The sequence below is a fragment of the Chiloscyllium plagiosum genome, unplaced genomic scaffold, assembly GCF_037043375.1.
Source record: "Chiloscyllium plagiosum isolate Xiang-an unplaced genomic scaffold, Cpla_swu_hap1 HiC_scaffold_20, whole genome shotgun sequence".
Classification (NCBI taxonomy): domain Eukaryota; kingdom Metazoa; phylum Chordata; class Chondrichthyes; order Orectolobiformes; family Hemiscylliidae; genus Chiloscyllium; species Chiloscyllium plagiosum.
The window spans coordinates 25,713,125-25,737,081 of record NW_028270158.1 but is presented as its reverse complement, the minus strand read 5'-3'; the positions used below and the strand labels follow the sequence as shown (position 1 = coordinate 25,737,081).

Sequence of the window (23,957 nt, the reverse complement as noted above, 5' to 3'; positions counted from 1 at the left end):
TGTATAGGTGGTCCATCCAGTTTAATTCCTTTTGAGACATTTTAATAGTTTGGTACAATTGAGTGGCTTGCAAGGACCATTTGAGAGGGCACTTGTGAGTAAACTACATTGTTGTGGGATTTGGAATCTCATATACATCAGACCAGGGGCAGATTTCCTTCCCCCTTGAACCAGATGGTTTTTATAATGATTAGCAATGGCTTCACGGTAACCAGTAGATTTTGAATTTCAGATTTCTTAAAATTCATCTTCACCATCTGCCATGGTGAGATTGAAACACTGGTCCCCAGAGCAATAACTGGATCACTACGTTAGCGCCAATACCACTATCCAGTCAGTTAACCACATCCCATGAAAATCATATGTCTTTAAAAGATTACAATTATTTTGTACTATTTAACCATTCTTGGATCATGGTTTGCAGGTGAGAGTGATTTCTACCACCTTCTGGACGTCTGGTTTCCCGAGAGAAAGCCACTCCCAACAGCATTTCTGGTTGATACCTCAGAAGAGGCTCTACTTCTTCCTGACTGGCTGAAACTCCGGATGATTCGCTCAGAGGTGTCTCGATTGGTGGATGCCGGTAAGGGCGTAGTTTTGTTACTGAGGCAGAAATGCAAGGACTAAAATCTTAGTAGCCAGTGCCTTATGCTGCGATTGGCACAATATTTTCCATGTTTTAAAGTTAAATGATCCCAAATGGCTGTTTTTGCCTTGTTGGAAGGCAAATGGGGTCAGTAACCTGTTGAGATTTCAAGTTAGGTTTTGAGGGTTCAAATTCAGCCGGGGCTAAAGGAAGAATAATTTTGATGGTACTTGCGTTTTTCAGTTATTTGTTAGGACAGGATATAGAGCAAGCTGATGCACTGTTAAGTTCAGCTATTGGTATATCCAAACAGGCAGCGAACATTTTATCATACTCTTGGCTTGTGTTTATCCACACATGGTATGTGGCCCATAAGGCTCTACAGTAAGCACCAGGGAAATGAAAGGCTTGACATTTCTGATGTTGAACACCCGCCAGAGGTTTTCTGCCATTATGTGATGCGTAAGTGTGTCAAATGCTGTGACCGGCTTATGGAGGAACTGAGATAAATATCTGGAACAGACCTCTGATCAGGAGTGTTCTGCAAGAATCGGTGCTGGGTCCACTGTGGCTTTTCATTTATAGAAATGATTTGGATGAGAATTTGGCAAGTATGGTTAGTAAGTTTGCGGATGACACCAAAATTGCTGGTATAGTCAACAGTGAAGGAGGTTACAGAGGTTACAGAGATCTTGATCAACTGGGACAATGGGCTGAGGAGTGGCTGATGGAGTTTAATTTGGATAAAGGTGAGATACTGCATTTTGGTAAAACAAATAAGGGCAGGACTTAACCAGTTAATAGGGCCCTGGATAGTGTTTAAGAACAGAGAGACCTAGGGGGTTCAGCTTCATAGTTCTTTGAAAGTTGCATTCACAGGTAGACTGGGTGGTTCAGAATGCATTTAGCATGCTTCCCTTCATTGCTCAGACCATTAAGTATAGGAGTTGGGACATCATGGTGAGGTTGTACAGGGCAATGGTGAGGCCACTTTTGGAATACTGTGTGGAGGTCTGGTCACCCTGCTATAGGAGGGATATTATTAAATTGGAGAGGGTTCAGGAAAGGTTTACCAGGATCTTGCCAGGACTGGAGGGTTTGAGTTATAAGGAGAGGCTGGATGGCTGGGACTGTTATCCCTGGAGTATGGGAGGTTGAGGGGTGACCTTGTAGAGGTTTATAAAATCTCAAGGGCATAGTTAAGGTGAATAGTAAGGGTCTTTTCCCTTATTTCCCTTACCTTAGGGAAATGCCTAAGGTGAGAGGAGAAAGATTTAAAGAGGACCAGAGGGGTAACTTTTTCACAGAGGGTGGTTCGTATGTGCAATGAAGTGCCCGAGATAGTGGTGGATGCAGGTACGTTTACAACATTTCAAAGACATTTGGACAGGTACATGAATGGGAAAAGTTTAGAGGGATAGGGGCCAAGTGTGGGAGAGTAGGACTAGCTTAGTTTGGGAAACTTGATCAGTTTGGACGAGTTGGACTGAAAGGTCTGTTTCCGTGCTCTGTGACTATGACTGTATAACAGACCATAACATACAGAATCAGCAACAACTTGCATTTATGTAGCACCTCTAACTGTGGTAAACATCCTGAGGTGTTTCACAGGAGTATTGTCAGGCAAAAATGGATACTGAACTGCATAAAGATATTTTTAGCAATGGTTATACAGGGAGTTAGAGAAGCAGAAAGGTTTGTCAAAGCAATTTCAGAGCCCAAAGCCCATTTAGTTGAAGGCACACTTTAAGGGCACAATGAAACTTAGAGATGCACAAGACGCTGGAGTTAGAGGGGTACAAAGTTTGAGGATTGTGTAGCTCGAAGAGTCTACGTAGATGGAGGGGAGTAAAGACATTTCATGACTTGAGCCTGAGGATAAAACAAGCTAATGACGAGGGTGACAAATTTACAAGGAAGTAAGTTGTTTGTAAAATCATGAGGGATATGGATAGGCTAAATAGACAAGGTCTTTTCCCAAGGGTTGGCAAGTCCAAAACTAGAGGGCATAGCTTTAACATGAGAGGGCAGAGATATAAATGGGACCTAAGGGACAACGTTTTCACGCAGAGGGTGGTGCGTATATGAAAAGAGCTGCCAAAAGGAGTGGTGGAAGCTGGTATGATTACAACATTTAAAAGATATCTGGATGGGTATATGAATAGGAAGGGATTAGAGAGATATGGGCCAAATGCTGGCAAATAGGACTAGATTTATTTAGAATATCTGGTTGGCATGAATGAGTTGGGCTGAAGGGTCTGTTACTGTGCTGAATACCTCTATGATGCTGGGATTCAGTGGAATGGTTTTGATGACACCAACCGTAAGAAAAAAGCTTAAGCATTTTCAACATGTCAGTACAAGTGAGGTTGAATTATTATCTTAAATTCCCTGCCTTCCACATATAAGTATCTATTTCTCCATGATGCTATAGTGTGACAGTATGTTAATCTTCCTCTGGAAGGAGATGTTAGAAGCTGCTGCCATCCTCGTACAGTCCAAAGAGTCGCCTCTATCCCCAGTTCACCTGGATTGTTACTGCCATGCACCACAACAGCCCTCATTCTTGAGGCTATTGCCCTAGACCAAACCATCTTCAACTGCTTTGTTAATGACCATCCCTCCACCAGAAGATCAAGGAAGACTATTTCAAGCAAGAAGGAATCTAACCATTTTCTCTTGATATTTAATGTCACTATATCCCTATCAGTATCTTGGGGTTACCATTGACAAGAAACCGAACTGGATTAGCCATATAATTAATGTGGCTACGTGAGCAGATCAGATCATAGCAATTCTGCAATGGATAACTCATAGAATCACAGAATCCCTACAGTTTGAAAGCAGGCCATTCGGCCCATCGAGTCCATACCAACCCTCCATAGAGCACCCCACCCAGACCTATCCCCTTGCTGTATCCCTGTAACGTTGTATTTCGCACGGCTAATCCACCTGGCCTACACATCTGTCTACACTCTGGGCAATTTAGCATGGCCAGTCCACCTAAACCATATGTCTTTGGACTGTGGGAGGAAACTGGAGCACCGTGGAGGAAACCCATGCAGACATGGGGAGAATGTGCAAACTCCACTCAGACAGTCGCTGAAGAATGGAATCGAACCCAGGTTCTGGCGCTGTGAGGTAGCAATGCTACCCACTGAACCACTGTGCCACTCACCTGCTGTCTCCCAAAGCCTGCGTCATCTACAAGGCATAAGTCAGAAGTGTAAATGGAATACCTAGCACTTGTTTGGATGTGTGTAGCTCCAATGCTTGAAGCTCAATGCCATCCAAGACAAAGTTGCATTTTTGATTGACACCCCAACTACCACCTTCTACATTCATTCCCATCAGCATAGAGCACAGTGGCAGCAGTTTGTACCATCCAGATGCAAAGCACCAACTCACCAAGACTCCTTTGAAAGCACCTTCTAATCTGATGACTTTAACATCTGGAATGAATAAGGCAGTTAATGCATTGAAACACCACCATCTCCAAACCAGACAACGTCCACACTTGGAGCATTTATTGCTGTTCATTCGTTGTTGCTCAATCAAAATCTTGGTACTTCCTTCCTAACTGCTCTGTGGGTGTATGAACACCCCAAGGACTGCAATAATTTGTGGAGACACCTCAGTTATCACCTTCTCCTGGGGAGATAGGAATGGGCAGTAAGTGCTGGCTTACTCAGCGATGCCCACATCCTATGAATTAATTTTAAAGAAAAGTGCGAAGTGCAGAGACATCTGATTGTACCATCTGAGTATTTGCCATTGCTGTGATTGGCTAACTTATAAATATAGAGGACTGAACCTTGGATCTTCCTGTTTTGGTTTGGGGCCAATTGAGCACCAACAAACATACTAACCTGCTGAGACATTGATGAAGCTATGATGTGTTTACAGTCAATCCCTTGTATTCAAATTATTCTTTTGCTCTCTCCACTTTTGGTTTGGTGTCTTTAACATTGCACCATCCTAGGGCAGATAAAGCTTTACAAAGTGAAATTAGCTTTATTGAGAATGACAGGAGATTCAGGAATCCAGTCTTGATCATTAATCCCTGGGTTGGAACATCATTGCAAATCAGCAAGATGGAGCATGCTGACAGTAACTGATGTCCAATAAAAGTAAATAAAGCTACTCTCTGAAGTTGATTACTTGTATAATTAGGTGTCCTGGAGTGGTTTCAAGCCTTGGTGTTAAGTTGACAGTTCTAATAAACCACTTGAGATTCATTCATGGGGTTTATGGTGTCATCTGTAGTCTGTGAATTAAATTACAGCCTTGTAATCCCTGCCAGGTGTTTTTTTTAATTGTGAAACCTGGGTGATGGGTCTGAGCCCGTATTGCCAGACATCATCCACAATGCAGTGAACAGGAGAAACAATGAAATAAATCAAACAAAACTATTTATTGTGACACATTTGTGTTTCAAAATGCTTGGATTCTATGAGCAGGAAGGAAACAGTTGAAGGAGATGTCTTTACTGTGCTGAGATGGAGAGGAAATCTAAGGTCATGCATAATGTATCCATTGTTACATTATGTATCTTCCTGTTGTTTCCTTTTGGTGGCTTCAGTTTTACAGGATCAGGAGCTAAACTGGAAACCATTTGTAGTTGGCTCTAAATGATGTCTGCATTCTGCAGATTGCAAGACTGCTAACCCTCCACTCTTGTTCCCTTTTCTCTTGCAGCTCTCCAGGATCTGGAACCTCAGCAGTTGATCCTATTTGTTCAGTCCTTCGGAATCCCAGTCTCCAGCATGAGCAAGCTCCTGCAATACCTAGACCAGGCAGTCTCCCATGACCCCCAAACACTTGAACAGAATATCATGGACAAAAGTATGTGTATAGTAAAGAGATTGCAAGAATTGTAGATGTGCATCTCCTTGTTAACAATTAATTCTCCCTTCTCTTATGGAAGCAGTGATATACTTGGAGGGTAGGTGTAGAGGAAAGAATGGGTCCTCAGATGATGTTGTTCCTTCAGCAGTTCAGTGGTCAATGTTCATGGGTGAGGTTGGAGCAGCTATTTGAATGTGACGCAGTCTCGGAATCGAAGAGAAAGCGTGCATTGATATAGCACCTTCCACAAAATTAGGATGTTCCAAAATACAGCACATTAACCAGTTTTGAAGTGTAGACATTCTTAGCATGTGTTGAAGCGCAGCAGACAATTTGCATACAGAAAGTTTCCACAAACATCAGTAAGGTATTAACTAGATAATTTGTTTAATAATTTGTTGGTTTATATGTTGAACAGGGAAATGGTCTTCAAATTGTGGCCATAACATCTTTAGTGGGCGGCACGGTGACACAGTGGTTAGCACTGTTGCCTCACAGCGCCAGAGACCCGGGTTCAATTCCCGCCTCAGGCGACTGTCTGTGTGGAGTTTGTACATTCTCCCCGTGTCTGCGTGGGTTTCCTCCGGGTGCTCCGGTTTCCTCCCACAATCCAAAAATGTGCAGGTTAGGTGAATGGGCCATGCTAAATTGCCCGTAGTGTTAGGTGAAGGGGTAAATGTAGGGGATTGGGTCTGGGTGGGTTGCACTTCGGCGGGTCGGTGTGGACTTGTTGGGCCGAAGGGCCTGTTTCCACACTGTAAGTAATCTAATCTAATCTAATCAGAATCTACCTGAGGAGATAGCTGGGGTTTTGATCAACTGTCTCATCTGATCTCCAGCAATCCCTCTGTGTTACATTGTTAGTCTGGGATATGTGCTTGACTTGTCAGAGAAAGAGACATGAACTGAGGACCTTCTGATTTGGAGGCAACAGTGGTACCCCCAAACTTCTAACCCTACCTAACTTTGCCTTGCCATTTGGTTACAAAGTACATGTCCAGCATAAGTTCACCTGAAAGAGGTCAAATCAAATTATTCTGGCTGATTTTGTTATTAATTTTCCCCGCCCTCTTGCCAATGAGGTTGCAGACTTTTGCAGCTCCTCGACTCACTAAGATCAGGAGATTGCATTTCAAGTGGTGCTTCTTGTTGTGAGTTGGCTGCTGTTCACCCTACTTGTGCATGTAGCAGGCCAAAATTAGCAGGGGACTGCATGGGCCCCTCAGTAATCCATCTTGGACCATCTGCTGTATCCAGCACAGTCATTGTGATTAAATTAGATGGTGTTACTGAATGGATAGTTGTAATAAGCAGACTACACAGGGGAGTGGATGATTGCAATGCTTCTAATTCAAAATAATGGATGGTAATTAAAAATGAAGGATGAATGATTCAGAAGTGGAAAATTACAAATTTATTGCGGTGTTCTTTATGATACTGGAACATGAATTATATTTTTTTAATTCCCGATTATTTAACATGCTATTATTTCTGGTCTTGCTGTGCTGGTTGTTTGCATCAGATACCCAAAGGCAATGCTCACTGCTTATCCAGCATTAAGTGGCTTGTGCTTCTTTTATTCATTTATGTATGTTCTAATTTTCAGACCGAGTTTCACACTGGTCTCCTAGTTTCCAAGGGACCAAATTTGCCAGTAATAATTTTATTTTTCTTTTGTTGGCAATAGACTTATGCTAGTCTCGTAATTTCAGAAAATTATAATTATGTTTTTAAAAATAAAACACTTTCTTGCAAAGGCAAAATACTTTGGATGCTGAAAATCTGAAATAGAAACAAAATGCTGGAAATATTCGGGTGAGGTGTCATCTGTGGAAAGAGAGAGAAACCAATTTAGCCCTTTGTGTAGATGAACTTTTGTCAGAGCGGTCATGGATTGGGATATTAACTCTGTTTTTCTCTCTTTTCACATGCTGTCAGACCTGCTTGGTTAATTCCAACATTTTCTGTCTTTATTGCAGCCATTTTTAAATATGTGTACCAGATTATCTGATTCAGATATTCTAGGTTTGAATGTGGCAGTGCCAACAATTGTATCAGGATTTCAATCTTAGAGAAAGGCTGTCTCTACCTTATAAAATGATGCATCACAGAAGAAAGCCATTTGACTCATCAGCCTGTGCTGATTTTTAAAATATTTTGCTAATTAGACTATTTGTCTATTCTTTCCTTACACCCTTCCACATATTCCCTTTTTCTTCCATGTAGCCATTGCCTTTTGAAAATTGCTATTCATTCTGCTTCCTTCCTACTCAGGCAGGGCGTTAGTTGCCACTCGTAAGGATCTTGTCTTACTGCTAAAATTTTTTTGTCACTTATTTTAACGTTTTTTTCAGGCCTTCCCGAAGGTTGTCAGTTTATCCAGTGAAGTATTTACCCCAGAGATCAGGGAATAAATGGTGATGCTGAATTAACAGATTTCACAATGGCCAGGGTGCCATATTTGGATGCTTCAGCCCCAGTTAGAGGTGTCGAATGGTCAGACTCCCATTTCTTGCTGCTGCTCAGTGACCTATCAAAGGATCTATGTTTGAGCACAGGCCATTAAGGTATTTGAAGCCTGTGCAGCCGATGCCTAGACTCTGGTGTCAGTTGTGGCTTGGTGGGTAGCTCCTTCATGCTTGCATCAGAAAGTTGTACCTCAAGTCCTAATAGTCCACTTCTAGAAATAAGGTAGATGACATTCCAGTGCAACACTGAGAGCACTGTGCACTGTCAGATGTGCCATCTTGCAGCTCAGATGTTAAACTGAGGTCCAGTCAACCCACTCGTGGATGCAAAAGATCTCATGGTACTATTTTGATGAAGAGCGGGGGAGTATTATTCTGTCTAATGTTTATTCCTCAAACAACAGCCCTACAACTGATTATTAAGTTATTATTTTGTTGCAATTTGAGGTATTTTGCTGTGTGCAAGTTGGTTGCTGTGTTCAATACAACAATAGCTAGTTTTAGAAGTGCTGTACATTGCCTGTAAAGTGCTTTGGGATGTCCTGTGGTTGTGGAAGAAGATATTAAGTTATAAGTCTGTCTTTCTTGTCCAGCAAATAGCCATAACTTGGAGAATGGAGAGAAGGAAATTCTTAAAGTGCAAGTCCAATCTTCTCAAAAGTCAAAGACCTTAATGTATCTTGTTGCCAACTTTACGTAGGATACAGTTCACCAGATAAAGTGGCTCATGTAACCCACAAACATTTCGTACATGATTTCTAGGAGGTGGGTGAAGTGGTAGAGACTAGTTCTAATTCTCTTGTTTTTCTCGCTATAGACTATATGGCTCACCTGGTCGAAGTTCAACACGAGAGGGGAGCGACTGGTGGACGCACCTTCCACACGCTGCTCACTGCATCTTTGCCCCCAAACAGAGGTACTCCTTGCAGTTTGAGTTCTTCTGCATGTGTTCATTCTAAAATTCCTACTGATTGCCTCCAGAACAGGATGCTATTGTCACATCAGATTTCCATTTTGCTTTCATGCCTGTGCAGTGTTTGTTGCTTCAGGGTTACTGTAATGCCAATTGTGGTCATTGTGTCAGTGCTAGTTATGCACTGTAGCTTCTACAGGGTCACAAGCTTCTGTCTGTTTGCGTGGTGGCACAGTGGCACCGTGGTTAGCACTGCTGCCTCACAGCACCAGAGACCGGGGTTCAATTCCCGCCTCAGGCGACTGTGTGGAGTTTGCACATTCTCCCATTCTGTGTGGGTTTCCTCCGGGTGCTCCAGTTTCCTCCCACAGTCCAAAAATGTGCAGGTCAGGTGAATTGGCCATGCTAAATTACCCGTAGTGTTTGGTGAAGGGGTAAATGTCAGGGAATGGGTCTGGGTGGGTTGCGCTTCGGCGGGTCGGTGTGGACTTGTTGGGGCGAAGGGCCTGTTTCCACGCTGTAGGTAATCTAATCTAATCTAATCTAAAATATGTCACTGAACAGGCTCATTCATGATTTACAGATCTTTGATACATGGGGCAGGATGCCCCAAGAGATAATGGGATCTGAAGTTAGGATTTGCTTCCCTTCTTTTCCATCTGCTGTCACTCTGCCTCATTATTAAGATACTGTGGCTCAAATAATGATAGGAAGAGATTCAAAGATGTTTTAAAAGCCAATATGCGGAAATGTAACATCGACATCAACAATTGGGAAAATAATGCCGAGGGCAGGAAACTCTGGCAAACCATCATCCGAGAAGGAACAGCAATGTTTGAAGCCAACAGATGTGCCGACTTAGAAGAAAAGGGATGAAAAGGGGGAAAGCAAGGCAACAACAATCAAAGCCTGATCTTCCATCTGGAACTACTTGTCTTGAATGTGGAAGAACTTTCAAAGCCAAGATTGGACTCATAAGCCACCTGAGAGCCCATAAATAGATCAACGGAATGAAGACCTCGAGGGATAGCCACAGTGACGATGTCAAGAGCTTGACAGGCAGATTGTTGCCACTTAACCAACTGGCATCAAGCTCCGCCCAGTGATTAATCTCAGTGCTGCTGTGCTTTGTGGAGAGCTTCAGAGTGTCGTTAGAGCATTTTCTTCATACTTCCCAGCACACTGGCCATCCGAAAGCTGAGAATCAGGACTGTGAGGGAGTCAACATATTTGGGAGGCAAAATATTTGCCTGACCAGTTGTGGGCTTATGCATGAATTTTGTTTTAGCAGCTGGGATGGGGGATGGGGGAGCTGAGGTTCTTGTTTCCAGGGTTGAAGAGATGGAGATTTGATTGCAAATCTGGTGCAGAAGCTGCAAATGGTAGATTATATAATTCTGTGGTGGTCAATTTAGTTTTGGCTTGGAGGCAACTAAAAATTAGAATTTCTTCAACAAGGGAGTACTTTTGTTCTCATCAGTAAGTAGTTGATCTTTGAGGTAAAAAGCCACCGATCAGGTAAATTGTAAATAAAATCTGGGATATCACACAGTCTTGCTTGAATTTCTGAGACATCTGTTCACATCTTCCACTCAAGACAGTTACAGTCCTATCACTATGAAGCAATTACAGAATTGTGATGAACTTCCTTGGATGTGCAAATCTTTGAAACACAATTCATAAGGCCTAACAATTTACTGAATGAGGTGCTTTGGTCCGGTTGATGAATGCATTTGTGGTACTGCTATCAAATTAAGTGTCACAAATTCATTGCTGGCAACCAGAGACACCCTGGGGTGGACTAGTCATTCTTGTGGGGAGAATCAGTAAACAGGGATGGCCATGTGGTGCGCTGGGAGGGGAATGTGTGGGTATTCATTAGGGGCAGGAGCTTGGTACCACTTTTCATCAGAATGGTCTGAGCCACTTGTAGTATATCTACTGAGTCCCAGCTGTAACCAACTGACTCTCCATCGTTTAGGGTCAGAAAAGGACAGTTTGATAGAGCATTAAGGAGGCCTTTGGAGCATTTCATCAGTCGAGGCATAGATTATAAGATCAGGGAGCTGTTGTTAGAGCTGTACAAAATTTTAGTAATGCCACAGCTGGAGTATTACATGCTGATCTGATAACCTCACTATTGGAAGGATATGATGCACCAGGAAGAGTGCAGATGAGATTCACCACAATGTTACCTGAGTTTGGAATATTTTAGCTATGAAGAAAGGCTAGATAGACTTTGGTTATTTTCTTTAAGGCTGAGAAGGCTCAGAGACCTGATTTGAGGTGTGTAAGATTATGAGGGGCATGGACAGGGTAGATAGGAAGCAGTTGTTCCCCTTAGTTGAAGGGTTAGGTACAAGGGGGCTTAATTTTATGGTGAAGGGCTGGAGGTTTCATGAGAATTTGAGGAAAAATATTTTCACCCAGAGGGTGGTGGGAATCTGGAATACAGTATACTGTCTTGGCAGAAAGTGGAGATGGGAAAACTCTCAACATTTAAAAGTATATGCAGCAGCACTTGAAATGTCATAATGTTCAAGGCTATGAACCAGATGCTGGAAAGTGGGATTAGTGTAAAAATATTGGCACAGATTGAATGAATGGACCAAAGGGCCTCTTTTATAAGATCATAAAATCCCTACTGTGTGAGAACAGGCCTTGTGGCCCATCAAGTCAACACTGACCCGCCAAAGAGGATCCCACCTAGATTCACCCCCCTGCTCTGTTCCTGTAAGCCTGCATTTCCCATGACTAATCCACTTAACAAGCATATCTCTGGACACTCTGAGCAATTTAGCATGGTTAATCCACCTAACCTGCACATCCTTGGACTGTAGGAGGAAACCTGAGCACCTGGCAGAAACACACACACATAAGGAAGAACATGCAAACTCCACACAGTCAGTTGCCCAAGGCTGGAATCGAACCCGGGTCCCTGGTGCTGTGAGGCAGCAGTACTAACCACTGAGCCACCGTGCTGCCTCAACTTTATAACTTGGGACTTGTGCCTGATCTGACAATAAACCTGAATGATTTTATTAATACAACCAGTCAGAGGAGCTGTCTCCAAAATATTCTCTCTCAGTGGGAAAACTGCTTTAGTTGAAAGTGCTTTTTTTTTTCAAGTGACTGAGGTGGGTTATGAGCAGCTGTTAAAATGTAGATTTCTTGTACGTTTTCCCAGAAAATGCAGACCTGAATCGACAGAGTTCGAGCCACACTGCACCACAGTGCCCCATCCGGATTCGAAGACCAACTCACATTCCTGCAATTGGGGCAGATGAAGACTTGGCTACTCTGTTTCTTCAGGTACAGAACAACAAAATGTTTGCCTTACAGATTTTTATTTTCCTTTTTAATCCTATGTTTTATGTTTTTCTTTTCTCACTCATCTGCTGGGAGATTGTGGAGGGTGGGATGTATACAGAGAAAGGGTCTCGTTGTGATAGTCAGGCCATCATTGGGATGTAAGGCAGTTTTGATGAATCTTGCATCTCAAATGTTATAATGATGATCCTTCTCTCAGCTTTTCCCCATGAACCCTGACCCAAGGTGGAAGAACTCAAACGCACGCTCAGTCTCACTTATGCTGCAGCATGCACTGGCCAAGGAACTGCGACAGGTCCACCAGGGAAAGGTGGAAGAAACCGGAATTGCCATCCGACTGCTTCAAGCTATCTCTGCACTGCTGAGCTCCCCGCACAGCGGAGCCTTTATGTTGTCCATGACCAGGAATCATGTTATCGCCTGCCCTTTAATGAGGCAACTCCATCTGTATCAGGTACTATTGCATGCTAGTGCTGAATATGTTTATACATATCCTTATACATATGAGGATGTGTACTCAGCGTATATCTTGAGTATTTATTCAGCATGAGCATGAGTCACATTGGCTACTGCTCTAGCAAAACCTCAAATTTAGAATTCTTATCTTTGTGTCTTCCATGACCTCACCTCTCTCTATCATTATATTCTAACTCCTCTAACTCTAGCCTCTGTTGCTTCCCCAATTTTTGTCATTTCACCATTGGTGGATGTGTCTTCAGCTATTTAGGCCCTGAGCTCTGAAATACCTTGCCTTGATTTATCTTAACTTGCTATCTCTCTCCTTTTAAGGCACCTCTTAAAACCTGTTTCGTCGACCATGCTTTTAGTCACCGTCCCTAATACCTACTGAGAATAGTCTTGTGAAGGGAATGTTTCATGACATTAAAGTTCTATGCAAACTAGAGTCGCTTTGTAAGCATGTTTATGTACTTATGAAGAATATGTGTCGTGTGACCATGTATTGTGTAAATGTGCTCTGTTCTTGTATGGAGTGCTAGCATTCATTCAGATATTGATGTGGGTGCCTCGTGTTTTCTTTACAGTGTTTATTTTGTGAACGTATAAGACTAAAATTTTTGCTTTACTAGAATTTTGACTTTGGAAGACTTCGACTAGATCAGATCAAGCTATGAGGTGAACTGACAAAAGCATTTTGACAGAGGTCAAAGGAAAAAAAGACTTGCATTTATACAGTACATTTCAAGACCTCTAGACATCTTAAAGTGCTTTAAAATAAATTAAGTTCTTTTGAAATAAAGCTGCTGTTGTAATGTAGGAAGATGCAGCCAATATGTTATAGCAAGCTCCGAATAGTGGTGAACATAGAAGACATAGGAAATAAGAGTCTGCTCCATTCAATTTGGTCCAGACCCTGTTGCAGCTTTCTCACCGTATCCTTGGGTTCCTTTAGCCCTAAGAACTACAATATATCTAGCTCCTCTAAAATATTCAGTGTTGGTGTTTTATGCTGCTGTATAATCATGAATAGTTTGTCTCATCCCCAAACTCCAGCTGCCTATGACTTTCTAGTTCTTTCACCCTAGTCCTTAGTTAGGCACTCACACATCCTGCACGCAGTCTTGGGAAGCCAGTTGAGATGGGCAGTGCATAGGGTTTACCAATCTGGACTCTGCCTCAGCCTTCTGTTGTACCTTTATTAAATACCTCCTTTTTAAATAGATATGTGTTTTATTACTCACATGTGTTTTAAACATTGATAGTTTGTTTCTGCTGATTCACAGAAATGCGTGCCAGAGAATTGTGCTGCTGAGTCCCTATTCTACAATGTTGTGATGCAGATGAGGACATGGTTGGAGAATCCTGCAGTGGAAGAGAGTCCACTTCGAGCACTACTGAAATCCCTAGCTACTCAGTGTTCACTGAAACACAGGATGGGTGACGGTATTGTATCATCTCCACATGACTGGCTAATATACAATTTAACACCCTTTAAAATGCAGTCTGGGCTTTAACTAACCTCAGCTTAATTTGGTTTGTGTGTCTTTAATTTTTCTCAAGAGAAAAGAAAAGGAGCTTGCTTTATACAACATTCTTAAGATAGTAGGACTTGTCAAGTGCTATACAGTTAGTGACGTATTTTTTATCTGTAGATACTGTTGTAATGCAAAAGTCAGTTTGCACTTAGCAGGATCCCACAAACAGGAATGTATTAATGACCAGAGAATGTTTTAGTGTGATGGGTTAAAGGTTAAACATTGGCTCAGATACCAAATCAGATTCCCCTGCTGTCCTCTGAGCTTTGCCATTGGATCTTTTGTGGGCTCCTCAAGAGGATAGATGAAGCCTTCATTTAGCATCTCACCCAAAAGGCAGCATCCCTGATATTGCACCATTCAGCATGGACCTTTTGTTTAAGTCTCAGGAGTGGAGTTTGAACACATGACCTGCTGAATCAAGAGATGAAACTGCTTACTTCTCTCTGTTGGACCTCAACTAACATATTCATAGATGTTGTCCAGTCTATGCGTTGTGCTCTCTTTCTGCAATGCGCTTACACTCATTGGGCACTGACACCAGTTGTGCACTAGCTGTTTCCTTCATGCTGCTTAGCACTTTGTCTTGTCTAGAGCAGTTGTGGTGCTCCCCCTGGAAAAGGGGACTGCCAAAGGAGGGATTATCATTGCTTATCTCCTGAGAGCCTGTTTCAGGGCAGCATTAGAAATGGACTTGAGAGAACACTCACCTACACTCACTGTAACTGTGACACCCTGAATGACCTAGATCATGAAAAATCAGCAATGACTTAAGAGAGAGTTTTTTCTTCATTCCAGGAGAAATAAAAAAAAATCAGCCTTGAAACAGACGTTCTCTAAATAGACAGCTGCAGGCTGCCAGCAAATTCTCAGCTTTTATGACAACCTCGTGCAGATAAGGAAATGGCAATTAGTAAAACTGAATAGGAAGTTTGCCAATTAATAATGCTGACCACAGACTAAGGTGTCCCTAGGACTTGATAGGTCAGTTACTGCACCCGCGATTCTGCTTCCACACAGTGTACGGACCCCTTTATAATTAATTGGATTCCATATACTACCTGCCTAAACCTGTCCCATTCTGAACGCGGCGAATTCAGTTGCCAGAAACTATTTGTGCAGTCTTCTAATCTGAGAATTTGAAATTGGGTACCCAGAGGTCTGGTTTTATGTTAAGGTTTCATTTTAGCCAACCCCTTTCTTCTGCACCCTTCCTCTTGGTGGCTTAGTTTATTCTGGTGTGATGTCAGGCAGAGGCTGATCTCCATGCCAACCTAAAAAAATTAAAAATAAGAAACACAAATTTGTAATCCATTCAAATTTGTAATACTCGCAAAACCTTAGGATGATCTAGAGCTAACTTTTGAAACTTAGTCATCCTTGTTGTAATGCAGAAACATGACAGTCAAATAGCACAAACATGGTTCCATAAATCACAACTAGATCATGATCTGACAATATTTTAGGTATTGCTTCAGGGAGAACGTTCAGACAGACCATCTGGGAGAACTGCCATGTACATCATTAAAATATTGACGGAGGATCTTTTATGTTCATTTGAGAGACCTTAGCTTAATGTCAGTCTCATGTGTCAGCAGTGTAGCCCTCATTACTGCACCTGGACTCTCAGCTTAGTTGTTTATCATCCAGCTATTGGACACAGTCGTTGTTGGTTAGGGCAGCTCTTTCTCGGCCATCCAAATTGCTCCTAAGCAGGTCGATGTCAGCTGGATCCTCAAACACCAGCAGTTCTTGGGGTGTAGGTATACCAACAAGTTCCAGGGAAGGAGCTTCAAGATTTTGACCCATAACAGTGAAGGAAAGGCAAGATAGTTCCAAATCAGGATGGTGTTTTGAAGGGGAACTTGCAGATTGCAGTTTCCCTATGTATCTGCTGCCCTTGTAGTACTACTCTAGGTATTAGAGATCAAGGGTTTGGAAGGTGCAGTCAAAGGAACTTGCGTGAGTGGCTGCATTTCATCTTGTAGATTGCACACATGCTGCCACTGGACTTCAGAGGTGAAGGGAGTGAATGTTGAGCATGGTGGATTGTAGTGGATACCACTTCAGCCAATTGCTTTGTCCTGGATGAAGACAGACTTCTTCAGCATTGTAAGAGCTGAGCTCATTCAGGCAAGTGGTGAACGTTCCATCAGACAACTAATTTGCATATAATCTGTGGTGGACAGGCAATGGGAGACACAAGGCAAGTTACTTGCCTCAGAATTCCCTGTCTCCAACCTGCTCTTCATTGAAACATAGAATCCCAACAATGTGGAAACAGGCCATTTGGCTCAACAAGCCTACACTGACCCTCCAAAGAGTAACCCACCCAGACCCAGTCCCCTACCCTATTACTCTACATTTCCTCTGAAAAATGCATCTAACCTACACATCCCTGAACACTATGGCAATTTAGCATGGCCAATGCACCTAACCTGCACATCTTTGGAAACCAGAGCACTCAGAGAAAATTCATGCAGACACTGGGAGAATGTGCAAACTCCAGGCTGAGGCTGGAGTCTAACTCTGGTCCCTAGTGCTGTGAGGCAGTAGTGCTAACCACTGAGCCATCATGCTGCACTTGTAGCCATATTATTTATATGGCTGGTCCAGTTCAAATCCTGGTCAATGTTAACCCCCAGAATGTTGATGACTGGGGATTTACAATGATGATGTCATTGAATTCCAAGGGGATCATCTTGTTGGAGATCATCATTGGCCTGCACTTATGTGGTGTGAATGTTACTTGATACTTATCAGCTGAAGTCTGGACATTGTCTCTATGTAATGACATGGACTGTTTCAATATCTGAGGAGTCAGGAATGGTTATGAACACTGCTGCAACCATCAGTGAACATCACTGCTTCTGACCTTGTGTTGAGGAGGTGGCGGGGGGGGAGGCAGTGAAGTGGCTGAAGTGGGTTTTGGACACTACCCTGATGAACTCCGACAGTGATGTCCTTGAGCTGATGTGATTCACCTCCAACAATCACTGCTGTTTTCCTTTCTGCTAGTTTCAGTCATGAATCCACAATTTCTGACTCTAAGACAAGAGTGCTCCATCCTGTTAAAAATTAGTGTTCTATATGTGGGTATTACAATTTAACTCTCAAGTGTTAAAATGACAGGCTAAAGTCATTGAGTTCAGCTGATTAAATCATCTTAAATTACAATTTTGTCCCTTGTTACATCTTTGTGTACTTAAATTCCATTACCTTTGTACATTGTCCACTAGATCATCCAATTTAGATAAGATTCATGTTCTAAACAGTTGTCATCTTGATTCATGCTTTTTCTTGTTAGACTGTAGGTAATTCATGCAGTTAGATACTGACTTTCCTATGAGAAAGTCAGATCTAAATATAATCAATGCACTGTTTAAACTCCAGTTCAGGCTATTTTTGACTTCTATGAGGTCTATCACCAAATTCTGCTATCTTGATGGCATGATGTAAAATGGGTCCCTTGCTTACCCGTTCTGCATTTGTTGTTTATTCCTTAATATAAATGTATACCACACCAAGCTCAAGTCCAAACCCACTTGATCTTCTACTATAAACTTAGACCTTACAGAAATTAATGGGTGAATAAGTAGGATTGGAACATTGTTAATTTTTATTTTCATTCTCTGTTTTTCCTTTCTCTTCCTAAGTCCTTGAACACTGAGACCTGTTGTAGCAACCCTTTGCTTACCTTGTGTGGTTGTTTGTCTTGGTGCAGGAAACACACCTGAAGCTGTCTGATATGTGTGGTGGAGAGCTGGACCAGGTAGCATTATGAACCCAATAAACAAACTGGGGGTTCTTCAGAATGTGTTAAACAAGAGAACTATAGAGTCTAGAGCTATTTGTAAGGTTCATGTGATAGCTTGCCAAAGGGGAAATTTGGACTGGCTTTTGAATTGAGATATGATCCAAACAATTGCTATTTAAAAGGGCACCTTTGAAAGTTTAAATAGATTTGTTTTTAGCCAGTATCTTTTTGTACCCCTCAATGCATTTGATGGATCAATGGTTCATGATGGCAATTATATCAAATAGTTTAAAATTGTATTGAGTCAATTTTGCTGGGGTCTTATTTCCAACCAGTAGTTGAATTTATAAGAACATACACACAGAAACAAGCCCTTTGGCTCAAATGATCTGTGCCCATGTTTACGCTGCATATGAGGTTCCTCCCACCTTACTGCATCTATTCCTGTATGTATATCTCAAAATTACAAAATGCTACAAGTAAGCGCAGGGTTGGCTGATCATATGAACATAAGTAAAATGCTCTCTCTACCACAGACCTTGTTTGTAAGTTCCTCTTGTTACTTGTAGTCTTATCGTTCTATCATGGCTAAGAATAAATAATAGGATCATGTTTCCACAGTTAGAGCTGGTTTCCGGCACCTGGCAGAACAACTGACCTACCGGCAGGACCAGGAACTGATTGATTCAGCAGTGCAGGGAATAATCTCGGCTCTGAAGGCTGGAGAGAAATGCAATGTGGAGCCAGAGCTAAAGGCAAGAGGTATGAACATTTGTTATATATCCTGTCAGTACTGAATTAGTAACTGGATGGAAATAAAATTCTGGGTCAATAACTAAATTGAAATGTAGGAACTGATCATGAATGTGTTACGTATAACAGAACAGCAGAGACCAGTTTTGGTCTGGGTCTGGTCTGTATTCGTAAACTGGAGTCAAAAGGATCTTTGTTTGTATAGCACCTTTTAGCCAATGAAATACTTTTAGAAGTAAGTATTGTAATATAGGCAGTGTGGAAGCCAGCTTGCAGACAGCAAAGACCCACAAAGAGCAATGTGATTTCAATCAGATAATTTCTCTTAGTGATGGTGGTTTTGAGGAACAAATATTAGCTCTAGGCCACCAGAATCTCCCCAGTTCTTTGAAATATGCAGTGGGCCTTCCTACGTCTGTTCTGAAGAAAGAAATGGAGAGTGACGCTATTTCAGAATTAATCAATGTTTCTGGGACTAAAGTCAATGTAAGCCCAGCACGTTTTCTTCCCTAACAAACATTGCTGAATCAGTGTATTTTTATAACATTCCAACAGTTTCATGATATCAGTTTTTTTTATTTCTAGATTTTTTTATTTAATTGAACCTCACAGATCTCAAACTTCTATAGTGAGATTTGAATATGCGTTCCCTGGACTATTAGACCAGTTACAGAATCCTGGATGGAACTAAATTGGGATGCATGGTCCTGTTTCTCAAGCCCTTAGCACATCATCTGAAAGCAGCCTTGCACAAGGTTAACCAGAGCTATGGCATTTTATACAACACAGAAACAGTCCAATTAGTTTCTATTAGTCTTTGTACTCCATGAGTTCCTCCCATTCTTACCCTCACCTCAGCTTTTTGTCATATCATATCATTTCCTTTTCTCATGTGTACCTACCCAGTTTTCCTTCTCAAGCGTCTAAGCCATTTGCCTCGATTACTTCCTCAGAATGAGTTCCACATTCTACTGAGTGAATAAATTTCTCATTTCCCTGTTGGGCTTAGCAACTACATCAAATTAACCATAATACTTTGAAACTGATATGCTTAGTTGAGTCTAATTAACAGAGAGGCCTTGGATAAACTAGCCATGTCTTAACAGTGTGGGATGCAACTAAAATAGCTAACAAAAGATTGAGATGTTCTACTTGGAAACACAGTGCAAGCATCCTGAATTTCTACACAACTGTATAATTAGCAGGTCCAGTCACAACTTGCATGATTGTGAGTTATTGACAAAAGTGCTATTAAAGAGGCATAAGATATAGGAGCAGAATTAGGCCATTTGGCCCATCAAATCTCTACCTAACATGCTCTTCACCCCCATTTTCTGCCTTCTCCCCATAACCCTTCAACCCATTATCAATTAAAGATCTGTCTAATTCCTCCTTAAATTTACTCACTGCCCCATCATTGACTGCATTTTGGGATAGCGAATTCCACAGGTTCACAACCCTTTGGGAAAAGTAGATTCTTCTCAACTCTGTTTTAAATTTTCTACTGCTTATCCTAAGACTGTGGCCCCTCATCCTAGAATACCCTAGAAGAGAAAGCATCCACTCCACATATATTTGATTCTTACCTTTTGTCATCTTGAATACCTCAATTTTATCTCCCCTCATTCTTCTAAATTCCAGACAGTATAAGCCTAAACTATTCAATCTCTCTTCATATGACAAACTCCTCATCTCTGGGCTCAATCTAGTGAACCTCATTTAAACTGCCATCTGTGCTACTACATCTTTCCTCAAATAAAGGGACCAAAACTTTGCACCTGTGCAGGTGCAGTCTCACCAATGCCTTGTATTGTTGCAACAATACTTTCTTACTTTATGTTTTATTCTTTTTAGTTATAAAAGCCAACATTCCATTTGCTTTCTTTGTTATCTGCTGTTACCTGCATGATCCGTCTGCAATGTTGTACCCCAAAGTCTCTCCCAATTTAAGTAATAGGTTGCCTTCCCAATATGGCTTATTTTCAAAATTTAACACCTTATATACAGTTAAACAGTTGAAGTGTTTCTACTTGTTTTTTTGTTGTGATTTCTGCTTCGTAAATGAATATTATGTTACCACAATTCTCTCAATCCCACAGTTTTAAAGGGTTTGATCGAGATCCAGTCTCCCTACTTAGAAGAACTCTTGACTCTTGTCCTCACTGCCAACTCAGAAACCGACACAAAGCAAGTTGGTTCGGATCCAGTAGCCCTGATAACCATGCTGCTTCAACAGGAAGGAGAAGAGTCGGCTGTGAAGATGGAGATCGACAATGACAGGTAGCTTCAGAGGAACAATGTAGGATATGGGTGAGGCAGAGGGGTCGGAGATAATGTGCGAATGGCTAGTTCAGGAGTTAAATAAAGAGCATTTAGTCAGCAGTCATTGTGAACGAGTGGTGTCAGGCTCGTGCTGTAGGAAATGGGAGGCTGCAGTTCCTTTATAGAACATTGAGAATCAGGTTGATAGCATTGAGCTATCTAGCAGTCATTTGCCACCAGTTAGCATAGCAGTTTGTCATCTCTAAAGCTGTATCATTCACGCTGATGGTTTGCATTAAAGTGGCAGTGCAGTTGCTGTCTACAAAAAACTTTCCACAAGTTGAAAGTCACAGAAAGCAATGGACTTCTTTCAATCAGCACTTGACCCTCGAGCTGCTGGCACAAAGTGTTGAAGGTTTAAGGATCCCTTCCTTTTGCTGTAAGTTCTGCTGAAGGGTTATGCCCTTATAATCCCGACTGAGGTCAGCTCATCTAAACTCCAAGGCCCTGTTAATCCTCCCAAACCAAGGGAGACCAGCAGAGAAGTTGCTGAATCTGAGAAGCTTTAAATGCATAGCTTGTAATCTCCAGATTTACGAACATCATAGATGTTTAGCAGTTTCTCAAACCTTTGTTAAAGCTGATTGAATCCAATCTAAATTTCCATACTGTAGGGAATCTCATCTAAATCGGGTGCTATCAAGCAACACCTGCAACGGAATAATCTGAGATCTCGTGCTCAGCCATGCATTTGGCTCCTAACCTCATTACAGCCTTCATCCAAACATGGGCATAAGAGCACAAAGCTGAGAGTGATGGCTCTTGACATCAAAACACCATTTGACCAAATGTGACATCAAGAAGCCCTGGCAAAGCTAGAGTCAATGGGAGTCAGGGAAAACTCTCTGCTGGTTGGAATTACAATTTGCTTAAAGGAAGATGGTTGCAGTAGTTTGAAGTCAATCACTTAACCTCTGGACATCGTCAGGGTCTTGTCCTTGGCTCAACCATCTTCAGCTGCTTCATCATTGACCTTCTCTCCATCATAAGATCAGAAGTTAGGATATTTGCGATGTTCAGCACCATTTGCAACATCTCTGATACTGAGCTGTCTTTGCCTTTGTCCATTTGCAGTAAGGTCTGGGCAATTTCCAGGCTTCGACTCATAAGTCAGAAATTCACCTGTACCTGTACCAATGTCATCTACTGCATCAGTTGCACCCAGTGTGGTCTCCTCTACATCGGGGAGACAGGATGCCTTCTTGCGGATCGTTTCAGAGAACATCTCTGGGACACCTGCACCCATCAACCCCACCGCCCCATGGCTGAACATTTCAACTCCCCCTCCCACTTGACTGAGTGGACATGCAGGTCCTGGGCCGCCTCCACCACCAAACCATTACCACCCAATGCCTGGAGTAGGAACGCCTTATATTCTCCCTTGGGACCCTGCAACCATACGGGATAAATGTGAATTTCAACAGCTTCCTCATTTTCCTTCCTCCCATTGTCTCTGTCCCAAGCCTCCAACTCGGCACCACCCTCCGGACCCATCCAACACTGCCCCCTCTGACCTATCACCTTCTCCTTCACCTTCATCCACCTATCACTTTCCCAGCTACCTCCCCCCAACCTCACCCCCCTCCCATTTATCTCTCAGTCCCAATCCACAAGCCTCATTCCTGATGAAGGGTTTATCCCGAAATGTTGAATCTCCTGCTCCTAAGATGCTGCCTGATCTGCTGTGGTTTTCCAGCACCACACTCTCAACTTCAACTGATAAGTGGCAATTTGTACCACACAAGTTACCGTCTCCAACAAGAGACAATATAATGTTCGTCCCTTGACAGTTCCCGCTGGTCAGAAACTGAACTGTACTGTACAAACTACATAAATATTCTGGCTACAAGACTAGGTCAGACGGTAGGAATTCTGTGACACTTCACTCACCTTCTCTCTCTCCCAAACGCCTGGTTCCCCATCGACAGGGCACAAGATTTGGATGTGAAGGATTTTTCTCCACTTCGTTATTTAAGTTCCAAAAAGCTTGACACCATTCAAGATAAAGCAGCTTGCTTGATTCACTCCCCATCTGCCACCATCAACATTCACTCCTTTCACCACTAATGCACAGTGGCAGCAGTGTACACCATCTACAAGATGCACTGCAAGAACTCGCCAAGATTCCTCTGGCAGCAGCCTTCCAATCTGTAACCTTTGTGACCTACAAGGACAAGTGCAGCCAATACGTGAGAACATCATCATGTGCATGTTCCCCTCCAAGCCACAGACCATCTTGACTTGCGCCATATTGCCATTCATTCATTGTAGCTGAATCAAAACCTGGGACACCCTTCCCAACAGCACCTTGGGTGTCCCTACACCCCAAGGACTGCAGCTATGAAAGAAAGCAGCTGACCACTTCATTCCCTAAAGCAGCTGCAGCTGAATAATAAATGCTGGCCGATCCATCAGCACCCACGTCCCAAGAATAAATAAAGAAAATCGTTAACTTTCTCTTCCAAATACTTTTATGTTTCCAGGATTCAATCCATACATTACAGAAGTTTAGATTTCTTTCAGGCAAAGTAACATAGCCGCAAAGCCTGTGGATCAGTTCATTTTGGCCATTGCTACAGAGTTGGTGGACCATGTTAGCTGGAATCTGTCCTCACTCTGCCAGTTAGAATTCCTTCAGATAGCTCCAAGTTACTCTGCAGCATTTTACCAGCTTTGCTTTTTTCTTTGCTTACGCAGTGCAGAGAGGCTGAAACCTGTATCCGCGTCAGGACTGTTTATTGACTGGTTTGAGCTCTTGGACCCTGAGGTTATTTCCTGCTGTCCTGATCAACAACTAAAGCTCCTGTTTGCCGATCACAAGGTAAAAAAAAACTAATGATGTGTGAGAAACTTTAAAGGAATATTATATCATACACCAAGGAGTAGGCAGCTATGCCTAATTAACTAAATGAACATCAGCAAACTCATTAACCCTGGAGTGTTTCTGCTTCAGTTATGTGCATTCATTGAAATCTCACTTCAGTAC

General features: G+C 42.3%; 1 protein-coding gene across 3 annotated transcripts in view; it reads left to right on the top strand.

Moving 5' to 3' along the window:
- Window positions 1–23,957, top strand: part of ints1 (integrator complex subunit 1) — a 121,492-nt gene that overhangs the window by 60,551 nt on the left and 36,984 nt on the right. For all 3 annotated transcript variants that reach the window (XM_043711841.2, XM_043711839.2, XM_087997722.1), the window contains exons 27-35: window positions 425–583; window positions 5,285–5,431; window positions 8,720–8,818; window positions 12,003–12,127; window positions 12,345–12,599; window positions 13,888–14,047; window positions 18,518–18,658; window positions 20,749–20,929; window positions 23,669–23,792. In XM_043711841.2, the coding sequence (XP_043567776.1) occupies window positions 425–583; window positions 5,285–5,431; window positions 8,720–8,818; window positions 12,003–12,127; window positions 12,345–12,599; window positions 13,888–14,047; window positions 18,518–18,658; window positions 20,749–20,929; window positions 23,669–23,792 (1,391 nt within the window). The remainder of the gene's footprint in view (window positions 1–424; window positions 584–5,284; window positions 5,432–8,719; window positions 8,819–12,002; window positions 12,128–12,344; window positions 12,600–13,887; window positions 14,048–18,517; window positions 18,659–20,748; window positions 20,930–23,668; window positions 23,793–23,957) is intronic.